This window comes from Ptiloglossa arizonensis, chromosome 8 (genome assembly GCF_051014685.1).
Source record: "Ptiloglossa arizonensis isolate GNS036 chromosome 8, iyPtiAriz1_principal, whole genome shotgun sequence".
NCBI lineage: Eukaryota > Metazoa > Arthropoda > Insecta > Hymenoptera > Colletidae > Ptiloglossa > Ptiloglossa arizonensis.
The window spans coordinates 21198590-21218406 of NC_135055.1; the positions used below are offsets into that span (position 1 = coordinate 21198590).

General features: G+C 45.7%; 2 protein-coding genes across 2 annotated transcripts in view; both read left to right on the forward strand.

Moving 5' to 3' along the window:
* Positions 1 to 13502: 13502 nt before the first annotated feature.
* The window catches only part of LOC143150331 (uncharacterized), a 61527-nt gene continuing 55212 nt past the window's right edge, over positions 13503 to 19817 (forward strand). Inside the window, exons 1-2 of the mRNA XM_076318514.1 lie at positions 13503 to 13551; positions 13630 to 14172. Coding sequence (XP_076174629.1) covers positions 13503 to 13551; positions 13630 to 14172 — 592 coding nt within the window. The remainder of the gene's footprint in view (positions 13552 to 13629; positions 14173 to 19817) is intronic.
* Positions 14807 to 19674, forward strand: LOC143150413 (uncharacterized). Its single transcript, XM_076318679.1, has 2 exons — positions 14807 to 14866; positions 15396 to 19674. The coding sequence occupies exons 1-2, from the start codon at positions 14833 to 14835 to the stop codon at positions 15695 to 15697; spliced, it is 336 nt and encodes a 111-aa protein (XP_076174794.1). The 5' UTR covers positions 14807 to 14832; the 3' UTR covers positions 15698 to 19674.

Genomic DNA, 19817 nt, shown 5'->3' on the forward strand with positions numbered 1-19817 from the left:
TACGGTTCGCGTACGCCCGGAATTTCAGAAACGGATCGTACAATTCTACGCGGTGCCAGTCGCTCGACCAGCTTCTCGTCGTTTGTATCTCTCTCTCTCTCTCTCTCCGTGTCTCTCCCTCCCCTCGTTTCCCGAATTCCCTTCGCCGCCTGCCTTCTCTCTCTCTCTCTCTCTCTCTCTCACTCTTCCTCGTTCTCCCTTCCCGTCCGCCCTACCGCGCGCGGTGCAACCTAACCTAATTCGCGTTTTGTCCATCAACCCCGCCTCCCCCGCCATCTTCTTGTCTGCAGAGCCGTGCGTCTCGCGCGGTTAGCCCCGTTTCCACGAGGTCGAGGAACGGAATCGTCTCGAGGACGCGGCACGCCGCACTCGAGAATTTCGCGTCTGGACGTCGTCGTTCGAACAGCTGACCGGCTCGTTCGCTCGCTCGCTCGTTCGTTCGTTCGTTCGTTCGTTCGTTCGCGTGTACCTAGCTACGTGCGCTAATGCGTGCACGATGTAAATACGCGTTCCTGGCCAGGGATGCGATCATTGGCGCCGGCGTACCTTTTCCCGTGGGGAGTTTCGTAAACGGAATCGGCCTTTTTTCAGGACAGACGGCATTTTCGGTCGTTGACTTTACCCACCGACACCGGACTCACTCTTCTATGTTTTCCTCCCCACTCGGTGCGTTTCGGGCGCGACCGTTCTTCCTCGTTCTTCGCGATTTGATAAATCGACGCGATGGCCACCGCTACCGATCGACGAACAAATACGAAATTTTGCGAATCGATGTAACGGGTGTCGTTGAATTACGCGACGCTATGAAAGTTCGATGCACACGGTGCTGGTAGCGTGTCCATCGGTTGGTAGACGTAGACTCGAACATCGTACAGTTTCGTTTGGCGAAACTTTCGTCGAAAACACACACCGGGACGAATTACGAACACTTGGCGAGTCGATGTACAGGGTATCCATTGATTATTGGGAGAAACTTTAAATATCGATGCTCGCCATTGTTGGCCGCGTTTCTCGCTGAACAGTTATACAGTGGTAATAAATCATAGGAACGGAATTTGACGGTCGATGCGCACAGGGTGTTCCATAAATAATGGATACGGGTTTCTCCGTATCGATGGAACGGGTCGGGTGTTCTCGTTTAGCTGTTGAAAAATGTACTCGGTGTCGGGGAACGGTGGGTGCACCTTGCCGAGGACGAACCTACCCGTAGGGTTTCTCGGTTTAGCGGAATTATCGGCGATGAACCCGGTCGATCGTAGCCGAATTAATCCGAATCCGATACCAAGCCGATATTTCCGATGGCTCCGATGCTCGCGGAACACGGCCCTCGGTGTTCACGACCGAATCGTCAAGCTGGTCCGCGTAAGATGAAACGGTGTAAAAATAGACATGGCCGCGGTCACGCGTGCGACCGCGAACTATCAACTACCGAATATAACTCATTGTCGTGACGCGAATATCGTAATTTGGCGCAACTCCAACCGTGCCCGACGATTAACGATTTTTAACGGGCCTTTTGATAATCCTCCCTTACTCTTCTCCCCTTCGCGTGTTATTCGACCGATGAAACGGTATACGGGCGTTTATCTGTCAACGCGCCCCTTTTATATTCTTCCATCTCGCACCCGGCTAACGAAGGGATCGTATCATCGGCTTCGACTTAATCAGACGAAATTCACGTTCGATATTGTTGCCCCGATCTTTCGTGGCTTCTGTTCCATTAGTCACCGCCCGTACGATCTCACCAATTACGTTCTCTATTTTTATATCGCGTCTTATAATAGCCGGTAGGACTACGGTACTCCTCCCAATTAAATCTACAAATTTTATCGGTGTGTTTCTCGTCGAGTCGGAGGACGCGACGTCTACTTGGAAATTATTTATGTTACCGTGTCCGTCGTCCTTCACTTTGAGAGCCGCGCAGAGTTAACTCGCTCCTCGGAGTAGATCGACGCGGTATCACTGACAATGCTCCATTTTTAAGTTTCTATTTTCTCAGCGATCGCTGGGTATCTTTTACCTCTGGAAGGTTCTCATCTTCTCATCTTCATAATATCTTACTTCTTTTCGGAGCACTATTACAAAATTGTTCGATCGAACGCGTACAGAAAGATTTCGTTAACCGTTTCGTTTCCTCCACTTTGAGAGCTACGCATAGTTAACTCGCTTCTCAGAGTAGATCGACACGGTATTATCACTTACAATACTCCGTTTCTAGATTTCCCCAATGCGGCGATCGTGGGGAATCTTCGATTTCTGGAAGGTTCCCGTCCTTCGTGGATAATTCGATCTCGGTTTTCCACCTTCTTCCGGAGCACTAAGAACAGAATTGTTCAAATCTAACAATCTTAGTCTCGGTTCGCATCGAACGCGTTCGTCCCAACAACCTTAGTCTCGGTTCGCATCGAACGCGTTCTTTCTAACAATCTTAGTCTCTATTCGCATCGAACGCGTTCGTCCTAACAATCTTAGTCTCTATTCGCATCGAACGCGTTCGTCCTAACAATCTTAGTCTCTGTTCGCATGGAACGCGTTCGTCTTAACAATCTTAGTCTCTATTCGCATCGAACGCGTTCGTCCTAACAATCTTAGTGTCGGTTCGCATCGAACGCGTTCGTCCTAACAATCTTAGTCTCTGTTCGCATGGAACGCCTTCGTCCTAAAAATCTTAGTCTCTATTCGCATCGAACGCGTTCGTCCTAACAACCTTAGTCTCTGTTCGCATCGAACGCGTTCTTTCTAACAATCTTAGTCTCTATTCGCATCGAACGCCTTCGTCCTAAAAATCTTAGTCTCTATTCGCATCGAACGCGTTCGTCCTAACAATCTTAGTCTCTGTTCACATAGAACGCGTTCGTTCTACCAATCTTAGTCTCTGTTCGCATCGAACGCGTTCGTCCTAACAATCTTAGTCTCTGTTCACATAGAACGCGTTCGTTCTAACAATCTTAGTCTCTGTTCACATAGAACGCGTTCGTCCAACAATCTCAGTCTCGGTTCGCATCGAACGTTAAACGCGCGGGTTCTCGGTTGTCCCGAGTCCGGCTCAGGGTTAAGTTGCAAGTTGACGTCTATTTCTCGGTCGCTGATCGAGCCGCGTGTACCACTCGTATGGAAATTGCAGCGCTCCGACTGGTGCATCTGTCGAGAATGGCTTCCGTGTACCCAGACCAGTTTCTGGCGTCTACGGTTCTGCATGGGCTACAGATGCGCGCAACACGCGTCATGGATGCAAACTGCACGCAGATCGTCGTCTCGTTCGCAGCCGTTCGAATTCCCCTTTTTCGTTGCATCGAGTGCATCGTGTTGCACCGTTGAGACTCGAAGCTTCTCGCGCTCGTTTCTCGGCGAAACTCACCTTCAAACGTTTCGATACCAACGATGATTACAGTCACTCGTTGCGGTACGCTTGTCGTATTCTACGGATGACTGTAACGACTCATTGTATTCGATGACTGTTACTATTCGTTGCGGTACGTTTGTCGTACTATATTCTACGAGCGACTAAGTTCACTCGAAATTTTGCATCGATTAGCAATTTTTTTCCGAACGTGGCGTTAATTCGCGCGATCAACGATTTCGGTTCGAAGCGACTGGTACTCGATCGGCTGCGGGCGTTCCCGAAAAAGCAAAGGTCGCGTTCGAGAACAAATTGAAATTCGTGCGTTAATATTTACATTCCCTCGAGGAGGTTCCCGTCGGGTGTGTTATCCCATCTTAACGATAATTCAACGTCGCAGGAATGATCGATGAATGCAGCCGTGGAATAACAAATGTCGCGCGCTCGCGTTAAACTTTTTCCTCGCCCCGAGCAACGGGCTATCCCTCGAATATACCGAGGATACGGAGATTCCTCGCGCGTTTAGACGTATCGCGCTTTATCGCGGCTCGACGATCGCGATACGGCCCTTTGAATCCGACTTCGACCCTCTCCGACACCTTCACCGCCATTTTGGTCCCCGCGTGTACTATCCGAGCGCTACGGAGAACCTCGTATCGAAAAGTGTTCCATCGAGACACGAGGATCTCTTACAAAGCGAAAACCACGCGTTCTATCGATGCTCTGAAATTATTATTCCACGTAGCGTTCGTCTCGACTAACTCTTCGAGGTCATAATATTTCAAAAAACTTCTCATCTTTTTAACACCCCGACACGCGATATAAAAATTAAAATAACTCCGTACAAGTTCCACAATGAGACTCTCAATATTCCGACTCGTTGAGTATCTAATTTATTTTTTCGTTTCGATTATTTTCTATCGCGCTTACTCGAGATCGATTCATCCGGCCGAGGCTGCGAGACTTTCGTTTGTTTCTCAAACCACGTGGGTATGGATGGAAAATTTCACGCGAACGTCACCAGAAGGTGGAAAAAACTGAACGACGTCTAGGCGTCGTGGATGGTTGCGGATTATTTTAGAGGGTGACGACAGGACTCGCGACGTCGTCAATTACGTCGTCGTCGTCGTCGTCGTCGTCGTCGTGGTGGTCGTGGTGGTTGTCGTCGCAACCACTTTCTCCCCGCGGACAATTACCGAATTTAAAAGGCATCGCGTTACACGGCTCTCGCGTTACCGAGCTAATATTTTTCCAGTCTAATTGCGTCTCCAGTCGGTCGCCGGGCTACCACGCGGACGACGACGATATTTCTGCACCGTAGAAATTTATACGCGCGCGTTTCGCAACCGCGAGCACGCGTAACTCGTATACATACGCGATTCGATACGGCCGCGACTCAACTTCGACACGTGCCCGAACGATTGCCCCGATAATTGCACGTTGACTGAATTACGCACGGTGAATTATGGCCGCGACTTCTATTATCGACGTGGAACATTCTCTCCCCGGAGAACGCCTTTTTCCGTGTCCGCGGGATACGAACTTTTTGTTATTTTTTGATCGTCCGCTCGAGCACAGAATCCGGAATTCTCTCGAAGCTACCGGGATGTCCCAAGAGAGCTTGGCTCGATATCCAACCTAGGGGAGATTATCTAAACGTATGGGGGGAAAATGTGGATCCTGGACCACCTTTTTCCGGCTTCGAAGAAAATATTAGAAATTTAGAAATTTTGCATCGAGAAGAATGGTGGTTCAAAGACCTGGGATTATATATAGTTGTGGTTTATCGTTTGGAAGAAAATATTAGAAACTTATAAATTTTGCATCGAGAAGAATGGTGGTTCAAAGACCTGGGATTATATATAGTGGTGTTTTATCGTTTGGAAGAAAATATTAGAAACTTATAAATTTTGCATCGGGAAGAATGGTAGTTCAAACACCTGATATTATATATAATGGTCTCTTTTCCGTTTGGAAGAAAATATTAGAAACTTATAAATTTTGCATCGGGAAGAATGGTGGTTCAAAGACCTGAGATTAAAAATAGTGCTCTTTTTTCCGTTTGGAAGAAAATATTAGAAACGTATAAATTTTGCATCGGGAAGAATGGTGGTTCAAACACCTGAGATTATATATCGGTAGGTTTCCAAGTTATTTTCGAAGATGTACTATTTTCGTGCAACTTTTTCGAAAATGTGGTTTCGGTATGTGGGGTAATACGGACCAGAAAAGGTAAAAACTGTCCAACGAATGGTCGATTTCTTAAATGGATTTTGTTGCAGTTTCTCCGAAACGGAAAATACCAACGAATTGGAAACACGAACAAAGAGAGAGGAAACGATAAAAAATGAATCAAAATGAAAATCAAAGGACGCGTGTAATCACATTGCGACTAACTTGGAAACATTCCCATTGATGTTCCCGTCATTTTTTCCCGTCTTTGTGTGCCCTCGATGTACAAGAGCAACATAATCTCTTCGTTGTCCATTAATAGAGAACTCGTTGGTACACGAAACGATAGAAATCCATTCATACAGCGCTAACTAGCGTTCTCTCTGCAGAAAATTCGTTTTCCTCGTGGAAAGAATGCCGGTGTACGATTGGTTACGAATGCCACAGTATTGTCGGACGAAATGATTCCCGGCGCCAATCATCTCGGAAACCGCAGCCACGAGACAACCCGTTGGTTGTTTTATTCTTCAGCGAATAAATATTCACTCCCCTGGCGGGCACTTATTTTAATTCTTCTTTCAAACGTCCAGTCCGCGAGTTAACTCGTACTTGGCGGTCTACGTGTTAAAATTAATCTATTTCTACGAAGCTGTTCCAACAGCCATAGACGTAACAATTCATCCTACGACGAGTTGCACGAGCCTCGACCGATAGTTTCCATCCGTGTTTCATCTTCCATATTTACAACAATCGTTCCAAGGAATAATTTCCCCCCATTTCTTTCATCGACTTTTATCGAGAATACATTAGGTTCGGAAAGTCCTTCGTTTTCCAAAATGGAGAATATATAATTTAATAAAACGTTTGTACACTCTGAAAAAATCGTTATTCATTCTCACCAAAAAAAAAAGATAAAATGACTTTTCGAACAACGCAATAGTACCTGTGTGAAAAATACCGAAGAAAATCGAAACGATCGTCGAATCCACGACAGAGGTAAAACGTTAACCAAGTTTCCAGTTGATTCATAAGCTGCTTCCGGTGTTAGCCAGTAAACTTGGCGAAGAGGCACCCAACTATTCATTAGACGAACCAAAAATAATTTTCGGTGCGTACCGATCTTTCGGAGCAATATTTTAAACTATATAAAACCTAGCTCTCAAAGTATCGCGCTGGTTGTCGCGGGGCTGGAATTATTCTCGAGTGTCGTTCTTCGTGATAAAATCGAAGAGACGTTGTCGAGATTTCAATGGAAAGAGAAAAAAGAAAAGAAAAAGAAACAATCGTGCGTTACAGGAACTATTTCTCTCGCGTTGCTCCCGTAGTTGGTTTCGATGTAACCAAAAAGAGATGTGGTATTTATTTCGTCTCGACGTTGTCGAGATTTCAATGGAAAGGAAAAAAAAGAAAAAGAAGAAACAATCGTGCGTTACAGGAACTATTTCTCTCGCGTTGCTCCCGTAGTTGGTTTCGATGTAACCAGAAAGGGAGGTGGTATTTATTTCGTGCAAGTTCAAGGGAATCTTTGCTACGACAATGAGGCTCACGTTCACCGGTGTCGTTCATTTGCGCGGCGAAAAATTGCGTCCCCTTCCACGATGTTCTTGGCTCGATGCATTCTGATTGTGTTAAATATGCAGAGTGTACGTGCTCGGTTGCGTGGCTCTCTCTCTCACTCTCTTTCTCTCTCCTGGTCTGCCTTTTCTACGGTTCGATCGTTTTTTCCTCTCAGTTTGTCTCGTGGATTCCCTTTTCATGCTCCCGTTCGTCTTGGCGAACTCTATAAATAAACGGGAAGACGGCGGAGCGCAAATTGCTCTTTATGGAAATTGACTTCATCGTTGTCGCTTCGTTTCTTCCGTACTCTTTTTCTTTCGATCGGGATCCCTCTCTCTTCTCCCCGGTTTCGAGGAACGTGGCTCGAAGGGAGAGAAATTCTTCACCGTGTATTACGCCGGGTACGCGTCTACTCGTGGATTCGTTTAAATAATAAACATTCGCTTCCGAGGAGAACCGAAAAGAAAAGAAGAGAAAAAAAGAAAGAAGAAGAAGAAGAAAACGAGGGGCAATTTCTCGCGTGAGCGTGCAACGAAGTTTACGAAATCGGAGCGAGCTTTCGATGGCGGCTCGAAAAGCCAAGGGAGTTCGGGAATAATTGCCGTTACGCAACGTTTGATCGATGTTACAAAGAATGGGGAACGAGAAACAGACACGCTAAATAATATTGTTACCGCCAAGGCGTAATTTATTATGAAACACGACCGAGCTCTTTAATGACTCGGGAGCAACCCGCTGTCAAAATTTTCCTTGTTGACCAGTGGCCAGCCAAACAGCTGCCAATCCTCGTCTATTCGTTCCGTCCGGTTGTACGTCAATTCGTGATTATCGTAAATTTACATTGTTATCGTTTCAACGCCATCGTGTGTCGTTACAAACGATACAAGAACTCGGAGTGCTCTCGACGAGCAAAATTGAACGGCTTTAGAGTTTCGATCACGGGGATCGCGATCCTCGAATCGTTAGAAAACAACGTTAACGATCGGTGAGATACCGGAGTCTGGAATTATTCGAACGATTCGTTGTTTAAACGACTCGATGAAACTACGGTGACTCGATCGAGTGTTCGAGTACTCGACGATTACCACCTGGTAAGAAGTAATAAGTTCCTCGATGAGTTTCGTCGTTCGTTGTTAGAGCTATTCGTTTTATTTTTCTAAACATTGTATCTCGTTGTACTACTGTTCGACGAACGTGCGCGAAGTTTAGATACATCTCTCGACTCGTTCGTATATTTACAATTGTTCGAACGTTCAAGTATCGTAGTATTTTTTCACAATGGAAGAAACGACGAAACTCATGGAACAAATTGGTACGTGCTGGACCGATACTCGTCGAAAAGTCCGTGAACGTTCAACCGGGAAGACGAGAGAGGATCCAAGCGGAACGGACGGTAGTCCTCGTATCGTTTCCGACACGCTCGATGGCGCGAGTACTCGCGTGTTTCGAAACTGACATTGAAAGAATGAACGCGAGCGAACCTTGCCGGCGATTTTGTCCGCGGTTTCCTTACGTAACGGTGCAAAATATTCAAGAATTGCAACAACGTATACAAAGCGTCTGCGCCGTGAGTGTGAAACGCGCGAGCCAATCGATGATACGTAATATCGACGCGCGTGTCGCCGCCAATGGAGGCCACTACGAACAGCTGCTGCGAAACGACGCTTTAATCTAGAAGTGGCTGCGTCTCGAAAATAAGTCACTTTGCGCACCAAATATTTATCGTAACCTTTTCATCGCGATCGTTCCTCTCGTCCCACCGTCGATTTCGATCTACCATCGCGGAAACGTTGGATCGCAGATCCCTGTTTTCGTGAAATACTCAGGCGCGATAATTTTACACCGATCGAGAAATTAAAGGGTACCGTACACGGATGTACGTGTACACGTTGGTCTATGTATTGTTTTTCAACAAGATTCCCATTTTTCAAGACGATAATGCATCCGTACACTCGGCCAGAAAACTTTCGGTCTTGGCTTGAGTACCATCGAGATGAACTTCAACGTCTTCTTCTGGCCAGCGCAGTCGCTCGATTTAAATATCGTGTAACCGCTATGGGCAAGTTTGGAGAACGGAAAGGCGGACTCACCGATATCTCCGAACCGATTGGAAGACGCTCCGATGGAAACACGCGATAAGATTCTGGCTGGGGATTGTACGAAAATTGTGGAAGTATATTTGGAGGAAGAGTGGAGTTCTTTCGAAGGTCTCGCTCGTGCTGGTAAAATAGTATAGTGTATACTAATGTCTTCCACGTAGCATAAAGAGGGTCTACGATCTATCGTCCTGAAAAATCAGTAGGGGGACAGAGCGAGTATTTACGATAGACCGAGGATACCTATTGTCTAAAAAATCTATGGGGGAATAGTTTGAATACTTGTGTTCTACCGTACTGAGAAATCCATGGAGAGACAAATTCAATATTTACGATCTTCCGTGTTGGAAAATCAACGGAGATTGAGTACCTATGATCTACTATGCTGAAAAATCTATAGGAAGACAAATTCGGTACTTGTGATCCACTGGGCTGAAAGATCTATAGGAAGACAAATTCGGTACTTGTGATCCACTGTGCCGAAAGATTTATACGAAGACAAATTCAGTACTTGTGATCCACTGTGATGAGGGATCTATAGGTAGACACATTCGGTACTTGAGATCTACCATGCTGAGAAATCTATGGGAAGAGAAATTCACTACCTATGATCTACCATACTGAAAAATTGACGAAGCTAAAAAATCTACGAGAAGAAAAATTAACTACCTATGATCTACCTTGCTGAGAAATCTACGAGAAGAGAAATTCACTACCTATGATCTACCATGCTGAGAAATCTACGAGAAGAGAAATTCCCTACCAATGATCTACCACGCTGAGAAATCTACGAGAAGAGAAATTCACTACCAATGATCTACCATGCTGAGAAATCTACAACCAGAGAAATTCACTACCAATGATCTACCATGCTGAGAAATCTACGAGAATAGAAATTCACTATCAATGATCTATCATGCCGAGAAATCTACGAGAAGAGAAATTCACTACCAATGATCTACCATGCTGAGAAATCTACAAGAAGAGAAATTCACTACCAATGATCTACCATGTTGAGAAATCTACGAGAAGAGAAATTCACTACCAACGATCTACCATGTTGAGGAATCCACGAAGCTAAAAAATCTACTAGAAGAGAAATTCACTACCAATGATCTACCATACTGAGAAATCTACGAGAAGAGAAATTCACTACCAATGATCTACCACGCTGAGGAATCCACGAAGCTAAAAAATCTACTAGAAGAGAAATTCACTACCAATGATCTACCATACTGAGAAATCTACGAGAAGCGAAATTCACAACCTACGATCTACCACGCTGAGAAATCGGACGAAGTTACAGAACGAGTACCTCTCTCGTTACTCTGAAAGCACGAAATACCTGAATAGTATTTCTCGACAACGTTCCGGCTCGCGATGTGGATCCGCACAAACGCAACGCCGAACGAATCGCTTCTACCGTAGACAAACGGGAACGATGGAGATTCCGTGGCCGCGAAAGTGATAAATGAACGATGGCGGGGGCTCGCCAGGATTAATCCAGCGATTTGAAAACGGGAACCAGCCCTTGGCGTATAGATCGACGTCGGTCCTGGATCGTCCGGGGTTATCGCGTTAAATATTTGAACGTGGAACGATACACCGGCGCATTAATCTAGGATTTGCATCATTCGACGTAACGCCGCGGTCCGTTGTCGCGTTATTTATTAAACACGAAACTATTCCGCCCCGCGGCGATCCCGTGTGTCATTATTTGCCAACGGTGGCGGTCTATAAATATTATCATAGCTTCATAATGCCTGCCTTCGTAAGCTATTTTCGTTGCTCGAGCGACTTGCCGATCGCTTTCCCGACGTCCACGCGAGAAACGATACGTCCTCGCGTCTATACGTTTCGCGGTTCTGTTCGTTCGGTAACACGTGTCCGACGACGATCTCTAGATCGTAACCGTGCTCTCCAGACGTGCACCAGTCGGTCCACACTTAACGTCGAATAGCCATTTTCCGAGAATATTAATGCACCTGCGGTTCGAAGAGCGGTAAGGTTTCGTTACGAAATCCATGCGTTCGTATTAATACGCGAAAGTCGCGGAGCAACCGAATAACCGTTTTCCGAGAACATTAATGCACGCACAGTTCGAAGAGTGGAGAGACGACTCCGTTACGAAATTTATGCGTTCCTAATACCTAAAAGTAACCGAATAGTCACTTTTCCGAGTGAATTTCCAATGCACGTACGATTTGGAGAACGCAAAGATTTTCACGCGACATTTCGCGAAGAATCGAAGTCGAGAAAGTACTTTTGCGTAATTATTCTCTAGGGTAACGGACGTACGATTTGGAAAGGCAAAAAGATTCTCTCGTGAAATTTGTGCATGTATCTACGATACATCGTTAGATGCGCGGAGTAGCATCCGGTAGCCATTTTCTAGGGAAATTAATGCACGTACAATTCGGAGAGCGGAAAGATTTCGTTGCGAGATTTACGCGTTCGTGATGCATCAAAGTCGCGAAGCACCGTCGAATGGCCATTTTCTAGGGAAATTGATGTACGTAAAATTTTCGAGAGTGAAAAGATTTTCATGCGAAATTTATGCGTTCGTAATGTATCGAAGTCGCTGGATACGCGGAGCACCGTCGAGTAACCATTCTCCATGGGAATTAATGCACGTGAAATTTAGAGGGTAAAAAGATTCCATTAGGGAAAGTGCATACGCGCTGGCAATACTTTGCGAAACATGGAAAAATGGGAAACGTGTACACAACGGTTGAACGAGAACGCGTTGCTCGTTTAGAAGCCAACGATTCGACTCCGAACGATTCGTCGATCGTCGTTGAGAAACAGGGGACGAAATTTTTATACCTATCGGATAATTAATTTATATTTAACGTTCACCGATCGGCGCGCGCTCTATCGAACGTTGCAAAGATTAGCCGGCAAGGTTGGCCCGCCATTTTGCGAGGAAAATATAAATAATGCATTGGCTTAATCGAAGACTGGTACTCGATGTGTCTAACGACGTTATCGGCTCGCTTCCGAGGACGCGTCGACGATACCAGTTCCGGGGCGTTCGAATCTTCGATTCTCGATAGGATCCCACGAGTGGGAAAATTCCACGTATTTTCTTCGACTTTCGCGGGAAATGGTCGTTCAGCGCGCACTTTGCACCGCGAGAATTACGAGCGTCGTAGTACCTGTAACGTGCGCTCGCGCGCGCGCTCTCGAAGAATTGCGGCGAATGTTAATTAGTTTCAACGACGACACGTGTTTACTATTCACACACAGAGCCCGATAAGATCGCACGGAACCGGAGAAACAGCGATCGCGATAATAATATTCGCTTCGGCATATGTGACCCAATTTCGTCGGAGTAAACGGCGACTTTGTTTTTCTTACCTACGCGCGGCTCGCGGTTCGAGATCTCGATTAACGCCCCGTGCGAGATCTCGTAACGTTGGACGTTACGTTACCCTCGAAACGACGTACGTCTCGTCACGCGAAATCAACCGTGGACAACGATACGAAAGAACACGGTGTCCGACATCGCTGACCCAAATACATCGGCGACGAATTCGCGGTGTTCCGTTCCGTTCGGTTCGCGCGGTACGCTCCGGAGAGAATAAAAAATTCGCGGCGCCCCGGGACACGCGAATTCTTGGCAACGTTACTCAAAATATATCACCCTCGAGCTCCCGAATTTTTAATCGACCCGAGCACCGTGCCGCGACGTTGAAAATTCGCGTCGTTCGCGATACGCGAGAGATCGAACAACGCGATTCAATCGAGAAACATTCCTTACGGAATATACACTCGTTGTATCGAGCTCGCAAAGGAACTGTATCGGGAAATAATCTTTGGCAATGAGAAATTCAAATTTTCGAAAGGGCTCGATTTCAGCTGGATATTCAACGACTCTGTGAATATTGATTCTCGCGAAAATCGGTATCGTTGAATATTGTACAGTGTCTTGTGTAATACGTTATTGGAATCAGGAGTAAAAATTGTTTGTCGTCGCTGGTAATCTTCGAGTTGTTCTTCTGTAACGATGATTCCGATCTTCTTTGTCGGGAAGGTACAATATTTGTAATATTTCGCCTCGATGTTCGAAATTCGAGGTACCTATTCGGTAAACGATCGCCAGCTTCGCGGCGATAAATAAGAAAACGATCTCGTTATCGTTAGAAAACGGTCTCGTCCCGCGAGGAGAGCCTTCACGAACCGTTCACTATTATTACACACCTGTTTACGTTTCCACAACGGTATCGTTCGAGCGTAAATCGACGATTTACATACATCGTGAACCGGGAATAAAATTGACGAGGGAGAACGCGCGTCGACGAATCGGACCGTTGGTCACGGTGGTCGTTGTAAAAATGGCGGGAACAAGAGGGGTTCGTTTACAGGGCTCGAATTTAATTATCGGTGTCTCGCGCCCGCTCGAATAACGAACGAGCGACTCGTGGCGGTGGAAAAATAAAAATGGAACCGTGTGGGGGGCAGGGGGAGGGAGTCGCTATAGTAGCGGGTATATAGCGGTCGGTATAGCGAGTATAGACAGTATAACCGGGCCCCGTGGCGGCTCGTGGCTCACGGCTGGGTGTAGTGTAATAATAGACGCAAACTCATTTGGCCGGTCGGCCAACTACATTTGGCTCGACCGTTGTCCACTGTTCGTTCGCTGCTCGTGCCGGGCCGGCGAAATTTTTGTTGACTTTGCGAAAGAGCAAACAAACAGGGTTGGCCCACCTCTATGCCCGTTCACGCCCGCTGGCCCGCTGGCCCGCGCGTTTCACGCGTCTTTCGAACCGAGACTCGCGTTTACGGCCTCGAGAACACTTTCGCTGGACTTTCCCGCCGATTTTACACGCGGAGAGTCCAACAACAACGGTGATATCGATTACTTTCCAGCGAGAACGATCCTACCTGGAAAAAAATCGAACCCGAGTTTACTCGGTCTTCTAGGTGACCAAGGTTACTTTGGTAACCTGGTTTGTGTCTTTGGAACGATTATGGAGCACCTTTTCTCCCTTTGGAACTTTCAAGGTCAGCTTGTGTGATTTAAAGAAAAATTATTTACCTGGAAAAGAATCAAATGAGTTTCTTTGGTCCTCCAGGTGACCAAGGTTACTTTGGTAACATGGTTTGTGTCTTTAGAACGATTATGGAGCACCTTTTCTCCCTTTGGAGCATTCAAGGTCAGCTTGTGTGATTTAAAGAAAATTATTTACCTGAAAAAGAATCGAATCGAGTTTCCTTGGTCCTCCAGGTGACCAAGGTTACTCTGGTAACACGGTTTGTGTCTTTAGAACGATTATGGAGTACCTTTTCTCTCTTTGGAGCTTTCAAGGTCAGCTTGTGTGATTAAATTTTTTAAAATTATTACCGGATCGGAATTTTCTTTAGCGGAGAGTCGAACACGAAGGGAAATGGGTAATATTGATTACTTTGGAGCGAAAACGATCCTACCTGGAAAAGCATCGAAACGAATTTCGTTGGTCCTCTAGGTGACCAAGGTTACTCTGGTAACCTGGTTTGTGTCTTTAGAACGATTATGGAGCACCTTTTCTCCCTTTGGAGCATTCAAGGTCAGCTTGTGTGATTCAAAGAAAAATTATTTACCTGGAAAAGAATCGAAAGAGTTTCCTTGGTCCTCCAGGTGACCAAGGTTACTCTGGTAACACGGTTTGTGTCTTTAGAACAATTATGGAGCACCTTTCTTCTCTTTGTAGCTTTCAAGGTCAGCTTTTCTAATTAAATTAAAAAAAATAATTAGCGTATCGGAACTTTCTTCGGGCGGTGTAACATGATTTTAAAGAGACCTTCGGTACGGTATAGAGCACTTTATCGGCCCTTTCCTCCTGTAGTTTTCAAGGTCTTTTATAATTATTCCCAGAAAAGATAAATCAACCGTTCGAAATTTTCTCTACACGGTGTAACGTGGTTTTAGTAAGCCTTTCGAGACTATTATGGAACCGAGCACTGGTTTTCTTTTCTCCCAAAGATCGTCAACGTCACCACTCACCATTTTTTTCTCAACGAAGAGATAGTTTCTCATCTTATTCGAACTCGTCAGTCACAGAACGAGATGAATTTTTCGTCGACGCTTACCGTTACACGTTGAAGTTGTTTCGTGAATTTCTAATGTTCTCCCCGTGAATTCGTCACTATTTTTAAACGAGATTGTCTATCGTCCACGGGTCATGGGGCGCGTTACGAACGATTGTCCCTCTCTTTCCGTTTTCTTCATCGACTTTTCGTCGTCTTAGCGTCCCGGGCGACACGTCGGGTCGGGCTTCTATTTTCGTGGACAAACGATCCATCGATGGCGGCCTCTCAAGGGCCATCTCGTGGCACAAAGGAGCGCGACGAGCTGGAGGATGCAGAGGAAGAGGAAGAGGACGATAAAAAGGGGCTGGAGGAAGAGGATAAGGAGGAGGACTCGCAGAGTTTGCTATCCACGGTGGAAGAAGAAGAGAATAAGAAGAAGGAGAGAACAAGGAGACGGACGAGAGAAATAAGGAGGAGAAGGACGAAAAGAATAGGACTCGAAGGGTTTGCTGTCAGTTGAAATTTACGGGATCGTCTCGAGTGTCTTCGCAGCTCGTTCGCACGCTGGATGTAACGCTCTTGGTATTCCAGTGGTTTTTTCCGAGACTCTCTCTCTCCTTCTCCGGTGATTAAAATCACTCCCCGAAGATGAAGGTTTTTCACCTGGCGAGCTCTACCTTCTCGAAACACCTCCCTGAGAACCCACGGGAATTTTGCTACGAGCAAGAGGACCGATACGGGAAATATTTTATTACGCAACAGTGCACGAAAGAAAGAACCTATCTAAAATCACCGAACAACGAGAAACGCGCGTATCGAGTAACTTACGTACGTAAAGAATACGATAGGCCTCCAGGACGATACACGTAGCTATTTACATGTTTACGCGTATTTTCAACGGGTTAATGGTCATTTGTTATCGTCGCGCAGCCGCGTTGGAACACTGGATCCTCGACAATATCGAAAATTTGAATAAGACGAGACCACGAGGCTCGTTCCACGCGCTCCTCCGTGAATACCTTCCGAGAGGTTCCCTTTACAATTTCGGATGATAAAGAGCCGCGGTGATTGTTGTCGTAATCGTTGTCCGCGACTCGAGGACCCCGTTACGCATTTAAACCATTGAAACTCGTCACATTGTTCCACGCGGTCGTGCGAGTTTAACACCTCGTAGATTTTACGTGGCAACGATGCCACGGAGGATTATCGGACACTTCGCTAAGTGGTCTTTCCAGAAGTCCTAGAAATGCTCGCGATAGAACCGGCTTCTTGTACCGTCAATTGTTTCAACGTGGTCGATTTTACGATAACATCGAACGAATCGATCGTTCGCCAAACTCTGATAATCCCTTCGAGCGAGCAAACCGGTCCGCGTTAACTTTTTGCTAAATTATACGCCAACTCTCGTCTCTGGAATATTTGAGAAAGGCAAATATTTTTTTTTTTGTTTCGCAAAATGGCTTCGAAACTCTCGTGGACATTGTTACCAGTTCTCGGGATCGTGCACGCGCCCGCGCGAATAAATCGGCGGTTCGGGTGGGCGGACAGGAAATTAAAACCCTCAATTAGCGCAACCTTGTAACCTTGTCAGCGAGTTCCTCCTGCAAGAATCGATACGACCTCTATAGACGCGCAAGTAGCACGTTCGCCTTGTCAGATCCCGTTAGCGGGGAGAGAATCGACTTTCCGATTTAATCGCATCGCATTGGTATCTTCCATTTCGGGGAGACAGTTATTTTCCAGTGTTCGTGTCCGCGAAAAAATGTTCACCGTTTGAATAGGGCGCAGGACCGTGTTCGTGAATTAGAGATTTAACGAGCTGGAATTCCCCGAAACGATTTCATCGAAATGGAGAGAAAGAGAAAGAAAGAGAGAGAGAGAGAGAGAGAGAGAGAGAGAAATAAAGACAGTGGATTCTTACCTCCTCGTTCAAGTTCGATTTCGATTCTCTGCAATGGTCGCAGGAATTTGCGTTTAAATCGCGCGACTGTTAAATAAAGAGGACACACGTGGTAGAACTAATTCGATTATCTAGGGTTGTATCGTTCTAATTTATTCTGTTCCGAAGACGACCTCAAGAAGTACGAATACCCTCGATTTGTCGTTCGTTGTTATGTACTCTTTGCTAGAATCTTTCTCTTGAACTCGTTACGTAATATTTCTTCCAAACATTGCTACCGATACAAAAATATTCTATATCAGAAAAGAAATTCGAAAGGGTACTTATTTACAAAAGCACGGAAGAAAAACTACTACCCACACTTTTTCCTTCTAATTCATTTCATACTTTCACATAGCATACTCCTTCCAAACATTGCTACTAATATAAAAATATTCAACGTTAGAAAATCAATTGGAGGGAGTACTTATTTACAAAAGTACGGAAGAAAAAAATACTACTCACGCAATCTCTCTTCTAATTTACTCCCTTAGTACCGTAGCAGATGTTTCCACGTATTCCAGAGTTGTTCCAGGGATAGGAAAAATCGGTCCTGGACGGAGATGCGTGTCGTATCGGGTCAGACACGCTGCTCTTCCGAGTCTTATAGCACAAGGAGAAACTACTCTACTTACCGATACCGCCGCATCGCCCTTAACGCAGGACTGATCTTTCTTTTTGTCACATTCGACGACGCTCGAATCGTTTCACCGTTTCTCCATCGTTGCTCGTGGATTCTCGATAACCCGAACGTTGCTTCGGCGTCGCACAATGCCGTTTTTTCTTTTCTTTTTCTTTTTTTTTCTTCCCTCCGGTCTCCACTTGAAGGTAGCGAGAGGAAGAGCGCGTCGATATCGTTTCGAACCGGGAATCCAGGACTCGAATGGATCGTAACGGGTCGTGAATGTTAATTCACGGAGCAAGGGAGCGGGCCGTGGACGACTCTGATGGATTTTCACCGTGGAGAATTCAGGTTTGCGAAGGAGCGGCGACTAATCTTCCGTGACCTCGCGCGACCCTCGCGCGGAAGGTCGTACCTTCATTTAGCATAGCGTCGTTCGCAATGGAACCAGGTCATCGACGAAGGGCGCACGAATTCATTACGTGGCCCGCTTTTCGAACCCGCGCGAACGTATCTGATCGAAGCGAGCGAAACCGCTTTCAGCTTTCTCGAATTTAATCTGTCCCCGTCGACGCGTTGCCGCGCTTTTTGCGAACGGATGACCGCGTTCGTCGCGCGATTTACGATCCCGGGAATCGACGTTCTTTTTTCTTTTAATTTTCTTTTCGTTAACCCGCGGTACGGGAAGATTCATCCTCGAGTACGCGGTGAGTAAATTGAAGCGAATGGGAACACAGTAGGAGCGTTCTGCGACGCGTTGGTGTTTCGTATTTAAGCGTCTATCCACGATGAGCGAAGCCGGAGAAAATACGGTGAATCTCGCGCGCGAGGAGTGGGGGAAGATCGAACTTGGGAGTGGGAGAAGTAACGGGTGTGTTTATTATATTGGTGTATCGAGTACAGGGTTAATGATATATCTAACTGAATTATAAGTTTGGTGTTTGACGAGTGGAGAGAGACAGAAAGGATAGGGGAGTGAAAAAAGTAAGTGTAGTTATTGTATTGGTGTATCAAGTACAACGGTATACGTAAGTATAGTTAGAAAAATAAACCGAATCTCAGGAGTTAAGGAGCGATGGAAGACACCACACTAGAGTGTTCTTAGCAGCTCGAGGAAGTTCCTCGGTTTCTTTCGCGCGTGATCGGTGCTCGAGAGTTTCGATGTTTCGAGTCTTAATGCGTATTCGTGACAATCGTTGCCAGATTTTCGTGCAACGATACGAAACAAAAAGGATTTTCATCGTTCCGTAAACGCGGTGAAACGCAACGCGCGAAATCGCGGATGCGTTGCGGCCGTAAAATGGAATTATTGCGTTAGGTCGGCTCGAACGACGAAGAGACTCGTAAACGCGGACGGGTACTGGCAGGGCTCGTCGGTTTGGGATGTTAACCCGGAGAAAGGATCGAATTTTGGTCCTAAAGAGCGACCTGTTTACGACCGGAGTCACTTCGTAGAAACTGAAGTACCGTTCGGTTGGCCAGAGTCATCCACGATAGACAATCGGTGCGCGTTAGAGAGGGAATATTCGTAAAAAGGGGAAGGGTAGCCTTCTGTAAAAATTAGTCTTCTGTGAGAAGTAATTTTCTGCAAAAAGTGGTCCGCTGTCGGAAGTAGTCTTCCGTAAGAAGTAATTTTCTGTAAGATGTAGCCCTTCTATGAGAAGTAATTTTCTGTAAGATGTTGTCTTCTAGGAGAAGTAATCTTCTGTAAAAATTAATCTCTTGTAAAAAGTGGTGTTTCGTAAGATGTAGTCTTCTCTAAGAAGTAGTCTTCCGTAGGAAATAGTCTTCTTTAAAAGGTAGTCTTCCTTAAAGAGTAGTCTTCCCTAAGAAGTAGTCTTCTTTAAAAGGTAGTCTTCCTTAAAGAGTAGTCGTCCCTAAGAAGTAGACTTCTGTAGGAAATAGTCTTCTTCAAAAAGTAATCTTCTTTAAGGAGTAGTCTTCCCTAAGAAGTGGTCTTCTGTAGGAAACAGTCTTGTTTAAAAAGTAGTCTTCTCTAAGAAATGGTCTTCTGTAGGAAATAGTCTTCTTTAAAATGTAGTCTTCTCTAAGAAGTGGTCTCCTTTAAGAAGCAGTCTT